This window comes from Pleurodeles waltl, chromosome 5 (assembly GCF_031143425.1).
Source record: "Pleurodeles waltl isolate 20211129_DDA chromosome 5, aPleWal1.hap1.20221129, whole genome shotgun sequence".
In the NCBI taxonomy this organism is placed as follows: domain Eukaryota; kingdom Metazoa; phylum Chordata; class Amphibia; order Caudata; family Salamandridae; genus Pleurodeles; species Pleurodeles waltl.
The window spans coordinates 1,648,952,228-1,648,962,796 of record NC_090444.1 but is presented as its reverse complement, the minus strand read 5'-3'; the positions used below and the strand labels follow the sequence as shown (position 1 = coordinate 1,648,962,796).

Genomic DNA, 10,569 nt, shown 5'->3' with positions numbered 1-10,569 from the left:
AAACCCTTTGCTAGAATGGGATAGGGACATACAGGTAGGCAAAGGATGGCCGTGTCATGTGGGAATTTCAGTATATCCACCTAAGATAAATTTACAAAAAATAACTCTGAATGGCACTCATTTCCAAAGTCAGGCTTTATCCTTACATTTTATTATGGACACCCCAGTCCCAGTTGAACATCGGTCACTTTGTGAAAGGGGCGATGACATCCTGTCACCATAATGATGATACTCCAGTACCCTCCATAACACGTTCTGCGAATATATTTCATTCAATCTGCTGTGTTTGAACACAAGAAGCGCACTAAAAAAAGCTGCATCACACTAATGGATCTGTTCACTGAGTTAGGAGGTTTATTTGGTGCCAGAAGTTCACATCTGCTCACTGGAAATGGCTCTGCATGCATTTTTTGCATCACCTTTTTTCTCTTATTCCTTTTTCAAGTTGCACATGCAGCACATGCCATGAACTTAAATGATTGGATTGTGCCTCTCCCTTCATGTCACAATTTACCACCACGTGACTGCCAGTATGTGCAAACACACATGCATCCTGAAGTACTAGGCTGCAGGTGCAGCATGTAATATAATTTTTATTTTTTCTATAAATAGCATAATACCAGTAATGTAAAAAAATAAAACATCAATGAGGAGTTTTTCTTATCCTTATTTAAACTATGAAGCATATATTCTTAAAGAAATTCATGTTGCAAAAATATGGCTGTCATACCCTGAGAATTAAGTGCTTTTTAAGAAATCCAGTGTCTCTAAAGCTGTAATAATGGAAATCGCTCAAAAGGAAGGTGTTTAAAGACACAGTGAAGATAAGATAGAGACCACTTTTTTAACAGAAATTGCAAGCAGGAAATTGGGAATCATGGGAACTCATTTTATAGGTCCTTTGCCTAAAGATGTGTGGCAAACAGCTTCAAGGTCCTGCATGCTAGATGCATCTGAAGAGTCTTCCTCACTTGCTATAATTCCAACAGAAGAAAGGCTGGAAATAAATGAATTCATCCTTTTTGCATAGATATCCCGGATATTAAAGTAAGGTAAGTCATTGCATTTTTCCTTTGCTTCTTCCTCATTACATTCGTCCACATCTATAACTTTTTGTTTCTGATAGTATTTAGAAAACTTGTTAAAAATAATGGTAATTGGTAGGGCTACCACCAATATACCACAGAGAATACATACACTGCCAATAAGCTTCCCAAATAAAGTGACGGGGTGAGTGTCCCCATAGCCCACAGTGGTCATGCTGATAGTCGCCCACCACCAGCACATGGGAATGCTTTGTAGTTTTGACATATCATCATCTTTTTCAACTGAGTAAACAAGAACTGAAAAAATAGAAATCCCAACTGCCAAAAATAACAGCAGTAGCCCAACCTCGTGATAACTATGTCTCAAAGTTGCCCCCAAAGAACGTAGCCCTACTGAATGCCGGGCAAGCTTCAGGATGCGAAATATTCTCATCAAGCGAAGTATTTGAACAACTTTTCCCATGTTTTCAATTCCTTCATTTTCCTCGTCTTTTGTGTCTACAGCGAGAGTTGCATAAAATGGAATAATTGAGACAAAATCTATTATATTCATTGGGTTTTTCCAGAACTTCTTTAGACTTGGAGCAGCTGCAAGTCTTATCATGAGCTCAGTTGTGAACCAAATGATGCAAATAATCTCCACTACTTCTAAACCAGGGTCTTCTATTTCCCTATCATTGGCATCAAATCTTTGAAACTCGGGCATACTATGAATGCACATAATCACAATGGAAGTAAGGACCACACTTATCGAGAAAATTGCAATCACCTTTGCTGATAAGGAGTATCCTGGGTTTTCTAGTCTAACCCATATGTTTCTTCTCAGTTCACCAAAGCATTGAGTATCAAACTTTTCTAACTCTTTTTCAAACATTGATGACTCGTCTAAGGAAGAGTCTTCACTTCTTACATCGCTTTTTTGATCCCAGTCTCTCTCACTAGTAAAATCCTTCCTCTCGTGATATTTATTGGTGCAGCAAGCCCCAATGAAGAGCTCATTGATCCCCCAATACTCTATTTCCTGACAGAAGGAAAAAATGCACAATTCCTCCATGACGTGAAGCTTTCCAGTGTAGTAGAAGTTCAAGATGTATTTAAATAACGATGGATTCCTGTCAAAGTAATATTCTTTGCTGGTGCCATTGTAGTCATCACACAGCTCCAGTATAGCCTCTTCTGAGTGGCACTTGATCAGTCTTCCAAGTCTTGTGTGAGGAAATCGAAGGAGGGTGCCTTGATGGATAGATTGCTTGAAACCTCCAACGTTCAAGTTGACAATCTCATCGCTTTTTCCAGGTCTGTGGAATATATCACCATACACCATTTTGAATGTAGGTTTGTCGCCATCAATTTGCAAGCCATATAGGCTACATTGTACCTAGAAAAGAAAACGCAAGTGATTAACCAATTCAATGATATTCCTACTATTCCTACTATTGTTGCAGAACTCTAATGGTTATCAAAATAATTTTTAATCAACTATTCTAAAAAAAAAAAGTCATATATACAAAACGATATCAAACCTCTAAAAATAATAACATTGATATGATTTGATAATGCAGAAAATTAAGTATCACACTAAATGGCCACAATTGACAGCTGTCCAAACCTCAAATTGTCATATTGTGTGATGCTTGCTATACTTTTCTTGAGCAATAAATGATAAAATCTGTAGTTTTCTCGTTATGCAATCATTATTTTTTATTTCCTGATTCACCTATAGTACCACTTGCATTCTAATAGCATCATACAGTTTTAAACTCTTAACTTAACTCTTACCCAGCGGGTACTCCTAAAAGTATAATTATCTAAGACAAACATTCACAAGTTAATATATGTCAAGGTGTGTCTATCAAATCCAGATAGAAACAACTGGGCTTGCTTTGCTCAGTGTGTGACACTATTGAGTGTGACAAAAGGCAGAGGCTTTTAAAATGTGCAGACATTGGTAAAGTGAATAATAGTGACCAATTATGTTAAAAACATGGAAAACATAGTTTGTTAGACATTTTGAGACAATCTCTTTGCATCACATGAGGCAGCGCCTATGTTTAAAGTATAGAAAATAGTGTTTAGCCAATAGCGCAGTACAAATGCCCAATTAGATCAGCGCAAGAAGTTGCCTCAGCCAGTTTTCAGAATCAGTCTGAGAAGCTGGTGTTTGAGTAAGAGGAAGGAACAGCCCTTTGAATGTTCTTCTGACAGACTAGAGAATGTTGTTTTGGAATAAGGCAATCAACAGAGTTTTGTTTATTCTTTTGGATCTTGATGGTTTTGGAGTGCCAGTACCATAATAATTGTATTTAAAAACGTGAACTGGAATACGAATAGTAGGTGATTCTGTTTCAATCCACAGGAAGACCTCACAAGCAACACTTTCCTCCTACTTCATTCTGATGAGCTTGCTACTTTTAATGGCAGCATCTAAATTTCACCTAGAACTGCCTGCAAGTTCAACTCCAACTTGTTGTCCAACAGACTTAGGGGCTCCTTTTTACACTCTATATCCAACTTAAAGAGAGGTCACCAGAGTATGCTGGCATTATCCCAACAGATTGCATAGGCAGTGCAGAAGAGAGTTTCAGCTGTCTACCTTTTTGTAAAGAGCTAAGTGATGGTTGAGTAATTCATTGGTACATGTTTAGGGCAGTAGCTTCAGGTTAATCCCTCCTCTATATGTTTTTCATTGGGTTTTGCCATTTGCAGGCAGCTCTTGGGAGGCAGATAGATTAGTTATGGTCATGAAGAGTTGTGAAAGTAAATGGCCAGCAGATAGCTGGGACTTTGCATTGCAAGTATTTTTCTATAGGGAATCCACTGGCAGCCTATGGGAGAAAAGAGCCACAGTCCTGATGTCACTTTTAATTGACATGCCACAGTGTTCAATCAGAAAGCCCACTAAGTTATACAGGCTTCAATAAGGGAATCGTTGACTCACAGTCAGTGCCTTTGCCTAAGCAACAAAGCCATTGTAAAGATGGGTCTTGACCACAGTGCCCTTAAAAGTCCTTTTCATTTCAATAACATCTCCAGTTCACTTACATGCAGCAGCCCTCCTTGTCCTGCTCCGTCCAGCAGTCCATTCTCCCACATTCCAACTGATGTCATCCTTGAATTCACCCCGTCTCCAGGACAACACACTCTATTCATAACTCTACAGCCAGAAATGTATTTTCACCAAGGTAATGCAAGGCGTAAATATCTTACTATTAAAGATGTCTTCCAATCGCAAACATGAATATTTCATTACTTTGCTTATCCTGGCTAAGGTATACAATATTACAAGTACCAAAAAAGGAGGTATGTAATTAAGAGTTTAGATTTGATCTTTCAGACCAAATTATCTACAGGATTTGATTTTCATACCAATCACTGCCGTTGCTTCAAAGATCTCAACGAAAGATTAATTTATATTTCTTATTGTAAGGCAAGGGTCTGTGCCCCGGCAATCAGCAGATAGTGAAATTGTCTAAGCTGAATGATATTGAGTTTGCATTACAGGAAAAATAACCCTGGTACACAAACTTATTACCGAGTCATGGGCAACATGCAGTGTGGTCAGCAAGTCTACTGTTGTCTTATAAAAGGGTAGTGCTTAATATTGTATTTTTTCCAGTGTCATCCTGACCCCATAACAAGCAGTCTGGCCATTCTTCAAGCAGAGGCGTTGACATGGGAGAACAAAAGCAGTCAATTTCAGCAGCGCACATGTGGCTGAAGGTTATGTAGCAGGCCTAGTCTACTCCAGAGGTTAAATTATAGGATTCAAAAATTAAACAAAGGCCAACACACATGCCAGGTGGAATTTCTGTAGTAGTGCAAAACAGGAGGTCTTCAAGATTAAACTAATGACAAAAGAAAAGATTCTGAGAATCAAAGATGAAGAACAGCAAGCCACATAGAAACATATTTTTAGTACATTTTACTGTTAGCAATCTTTCACTTCTTGCAATCCTCCTCTGTTTGTTGTGCTTAAGTGTCTGAGCAGAGCTACTAAGATAAACCTATGGAATGCCAAAATAACATCCCCAACATTGTAATCCATTTCACCAAACCATGGACATCACAGGTGTGGTGCCTGCTCTCCAGCAGTTAGTCCAGAGTTTAGTCTTAAATGAATTATTCTTTCAGTGCAGTCCTCTGTGTTCTGTTGTTTATACTCCACACTCAAGTAAGGTATTTCATTAGCAATACCTGTCTGACAGTTGGACATCTAAATCGATGTTTCATTACCTGAGTAGCATTTGATCTGTGTCCATCACCTTGGCAGAAGTTACACCAGTTCTACAAGCTAAGCACTTTAAACCAGCATCAACAAGGAATGAAAATATGTCTTTATGCAGGGAGGCAACTGCATCAAGGGTTGTTAACAGTCCCAGCAATAATGGCTGAAAATGTGACTTTGAGTTTGGAGAAACTGTATAACTAATTGATTTTCTTTTCTATGGTCCACACTGTTCAATGCTTCCCATATTCCGGTCATGGGTGGTGAACAAACCTGAATCTAGAGGCACCTCTACCTGCTTCCTGTCCACACCCCTACTGTGGTATCACCTCACGACATAATGCTTAATACTCTAACTCCTGCTATCATTTTGGCATCACCCATGACTTCCTATGGTGATTCTTTAAAAATATCAACATTTCTTGACCTAAAATAACTTTAACTTTCTGCATAAGCATGCATCATTTCCTCACGCTCCAGCTCCCCATAATTCTATAAGCAACCGCTACAGATATCTTACTTTGTCTATCCCTTTAATAAATCAAAATTATTGTACATCAAATCACCCAGGATGCTTTCAAGAGATAGCTTGATTGAATGTTTGACAAAATGTAGCTCAATTGCTGGTCGGTGAGCTGCATATTAGCATCACGCATGTCCAGGTAATGTGTGTTTCTGTTAGAGACCTACTGGTCTGAAGAGAAATGAATCCTTTTAAGTATGAGGGCCAGTTTTTGATAATTCAAAATGTAAAACTAGCATAAACTATTGCTACATTTGAATTTACTCAATGTATCTACTTTGTATGGATGAAAGGCTAAGTTGGCATTGCTCAAGTGACATCACGTGACCTGTTGTTTCTACCAGAGCCATCGTGCATAAGGCAAAGTTAGGACCTGAATTAGAGTTCAGTGATAATTGAAAATTCTTCAATTTCTATAGAAAACTCTATACCTATGGTGGAGGAAATGAACCTGATGGATTCTGTAGCTTATTTAAAGTCTGCTGCAGAAATTGGAGGATATTCGGTTAGAACAAAACTTTAAAACAAACCCATAAATCCTTTACAGGAGTACTATATTCGAGATTAGAAAGGCACAGAAAGATAGGAAAGTAAACCACCAATCAGACCACAACCAAAGGCAGCGGCATCATTGTGACAAAGTAGCAGGAAAACGTTTCACTTGTGTGTGTCGGCAGTAAGAGCACCTTTTCTAGGACCCTCATTACATTGTGGGAGATGTAGTCCTTGTAGCTTTCACTTTCATTCTGCATTTAGAGTAAATCACTGCTCATTTTTCAATGAAATAGTCGTCTTTCTTGTAACCAGGACAGTTAAAATTTGACTGAGGTAATCTGAGATCATGAGGCTTCCCTTTCATTAAAGCTCTTCAGATAAACATGAAGGTTGTGCTGACATTGAATTCTGCAGAACAATTTAAATGGTAAAATACTTAAGTACCTCTTCCAGCAAGGAAGCAACCCCTGAGTGCAGACCACCGGCACGGATGCAAAGTTTTCCAAAGCCAAACACTTTTTTTTTAACACTCATACAGGGCAGCACAGAACATTTCAAAAAGGCCATAAAGGCTGCCTGTGTTGCGCTGTGGCATTGTGGTATATGTATACTATTTGATACCGCTTAGAAAAAAAGAGGTCATGCCCTTCACAAAATAAAGGTACAGAAAGGTAAAAGACCTTTGAAACAATCAAATTTGAGAGGAGTAGAAGACGTTTCGTGTCATGATAAAAAGAGGAGGAACAAACTATATAGAGGAATAGGTCGGAATTTAAGTTGTGAGCGGACAGCTAAACCTAGAAGAGGAAGATGGAGAAAAGCTCTTGCCCAGGCATATATGAGTCAATGGCTTCAACTACATCATCAAATGAGGAAACAAATATGTTCTAGCAAGGCCCATATTTCCAGATACTTTCCACCCTTCAAAGCAACCCATTGGAGACATGGGGGGTCATTCCGACACTGGCGGTCCAGGACCGCCAGGGCCGGGGACCGCGGAAGCACCGCCAACAGGCTGGCGGTGCTTCCAGGGCTATTCTGACCGCGGCGGTAAAGCCGCGGTCAGAAAAGGGGAACAGGCGGTTTCCCGCCGGTTTTCCCCTGGCCCAGGGAATCCTCCATGGCGGCACTGCTTGCAGCGCCGCCATGGGGATTCCGACCCCCTTCCCGCCACCCTGTTTCTGGCGGTTTTCACTGCCAGAACCAGGATGGCGGGAACGGGAGTTGTGGGGCCCCTGGGGGCCCCTGCACTGCCCATGCCACTGGCATGGGCAGTGCAGGGGCCCCCTAACAGGGCCCCACAAAGATTTTCACTGTCTGCTTAGCAGACAGTGAAAATCGCGACGGGTGCCACTGCACCCGTCGCACCCCTGCAACTCCACCGTCTCCATTCGGAGCCGGCTTCCTCGTTGCAGGGGCTTTCCCGCTGGGCCGGCGGACGGCCTTTTGGCAGTCGCCTGCCGGTCCAGCGGGAAGGCTGGAATGGCCGCCGCGGTCTTTTGACCGCAGGGCGGTCATTCGGCGCTGACCGCATGGCGGGCGGTGACCGCCGCCCGCCGCGGTCAGAATGACCGCCATGATGTTGAAAACCCTCAAGTCATAAGAAGCCAGACTATATTGGAGCTAGCAATTTTGAATTATTGCCTAAACGAATGAGGCCATAGGCCTCTTTCTTGTATCAAGAACATGATATGAAATGATTAATACCCTACCATTAGTTATATATTCATTTCATGCCACCTCATGTCATTTGCCATAAGATTGTGTTTAAAGAAAACAATATTCCTTAATTACCACCTTTAGGTGAATACCCAGGAAATCCTGTAAGGGCCTAGAAGTGTCTATGGTTCCTATCATGCAATGGGCAGCTATCAATACTGCATGGTACATATTATCACTGATCATAATGGCCAGCTTGAATATGCAAGTTATGAACATCTCTAAAAGAAAGTAGATTAATGTTTGGAGTGGGCAGCATAGTAACATTAACTTGTCAGGGTGAACCTCAAAAGTCACTAAATTAAAATGAGCTCAACCTCTCCGTAGCTCTGGCACAGCTCACACAGGCTTAACTTTTTGCAATGTGGAAAGTATTTATGCAGAGCCAAAACAGTAATAAAGTAAAAACATCAAACATTAAAAATCCCAAAATAGGTAAACTGTAATACAAAAAATGACACCAAAAGGACAGAAATGCAAAAGGGGGGTAGGAGATATTAATTTTTCAAGAGTTAAGAAAAAACAGCACCAAAAAGCACTATGTATAAATCATAAACCATAGTCTATAGAGGTGGTAAACCAGTATCTAGGTGCAATTTCAGGCTGACCGTGATGGAGCGCGGATCGCATACATTGGTCAAAGATTTTACCTTCTTTCTTAGTCTTTCTTTTGAAGCTCAAAATATTGACACTGCCTGAAACTGTACCTGAGGAAATCGCCTCAAAATCGGGCACCTTTGCCGCAAGGTCCCTCTGACATTCCAGAGTTCTTAGAAGTCCAGAACTTTCCTAAGTCAGTTTTTCAGGATTTCTGGAGCAGCTTCGCTAGGTCACTGTTATGGCTCCCTGCATCTCAGGGAGAGCAGTTAGGGGCCCAGGATGCACTGCAGCACAGGTCACCAGCAGGGTTACGTATAGGTCCATTTGGCACTAAACAACTTCTCACTTCAGGAAAAAGGATTCTTGGAGTTTTGTCCCTATAGTAACACAGGAAATCAGCTACTCTTGGAAACCACTTCTCAGTCCTTAGTGCAAGTGGAAGCAGGTCCAGTCATTCAGGCCTCCACACAGATCACCAACAGCATATCTTGTCCTCTTCTGATATTGGGTACCCAAAAAGTGTTTCAAGAAAGGTTCTGTAGGCTGCTACATTTATGTTTTGCACTAGCTAGTATTTTCGGGGTTGCTCCTGACCGCTCTATAACCAATATGATAAAGGTTCCCAGAGGTAACCCTGCCTACTTTGACAGCAGTTCCTGTTTGCTCTTCTGTAGAAATTCCACAGTGCAACTTACTCCTCAATTCCAAGAAGGGTAAATTCTTCCTTTCTTGTGCAAAACCCTTGTGCCCACCCAGAGGTATGGTTAGGGAAATGAACAGTCCCCTCTACTGTGTCCTCTCCAAACTGGCTCTGAGTAGCTTCCCTCTCACTGGGTTTGGGCCCGTCTGGCTGCTGTTGGTCTGGGGAGTAATGGCTTTTCTTCACCCAAATCTCTTCTCATACTAAACTAGGAATGGGAAAGGCCTCACCTTTTCAGGTCAATGATGTTCCTGAAACCTTCACAGCTGCCATTTCTGAGCTTATATGGATTATATATCCCAAATCCAGCCCAACCTGTAACCAGGCCTAAGCTACTGGGAGAGTAATTATTGTCAAGCAAAGGCTGGGCAGCTGTTAGCAGGCTAAGGAAAATTAGCCGCCAGGAACTTCAGGCAGGGACAAGGTACATTTTAAAAAGATACATTTCCTAAATATTTATTTTTTTTAAACTTACTTCACCAATGAATTGGATTTTAATAAATATGAAAATATTCTTTGGATGATTATTCTACTCGTTTTTCTATCAGACACTGCAGATTAAACTTTATAGCCTGTATCTTGACATTTTTAGGACCCAGCTACAACCTTGCCAGTCAAAATCGCTTTTAGGGGCTAGTCACTGAAGGAGCATGCCAACTTTAATTGTGCACACATTCCTCTTTTGAAAATCAGACATTCTACTTTTAGAGCAACGAGGTACACCTAGAGGTGAACAATTAATATTTAAAAGCAGGGTTTTCCATCTGTCAAAACGGAGTGTTTTGCCAGGTTTGGCAGCAGGTTTTTAGGCTGCTGTAGACAAGCTACACATGGTAGGACTGAACGTGCGATGACCGCCAGAGGCGGGGGCATCTTCACTTCTCTGCCACTAGCTAGACAAAGCGGTTGAAGATTGTTGTAACTCTGAACACATCATTCAGAAATCCCATGTACTCCTAACGAGAATAAAGGTATACCGATTTACCCTTTGAATTGTTTCCTTGTTTTTAATGCCCAGTCTGAAACCTAGCATCGATTGATTTTTTCATTACAAAAATATTGCAAGTTATACTTCTTGCAAGCCACAAAGGTTTTCAATGTGCAAACTGGTGCACCTATTCTAATTCTCCTGCTGGCTGTAGGCCAAAATATTATATAAAGAAATACTGTCAACATAATTATTGTAACCCAAATATCGAATACAAAAATACTGGCCCACTGGGTATAAACCATTTATTATTCATTCGAATGGGGCGATATT

The 10,569-nt window shown here is 40.8% G+C and overlaps 1 protein-coding gene across 2 annotated transcripts in view; it reads right to left on the bottom strand.

Moving 5' to 3' along the window:
* Nucleotides 1-332: 332 nt before the first annotated feature.
* The window catches only part of KCNS3 (potassium voltage-gated channel modifier subfamily S member 3), a 323,313-nt gene continuing 313,076 nt past the window's right edge, over nt 333-10,569 (bottom strand). For both annotated transcript variants that reach the window (XM_069235978.1, XM_069235979.1), the window contains exon 5: nt 333-2,424. In XM_069235978.1, the coding sequence (XP_069092079.1) occupies nt 886-2,424 (1,539 nt within the window). In that variant the 3' untranslated portion in view covers nt 333-885. The remainder of the gene's footprint in view (nt 2,425-10,569) is intronic.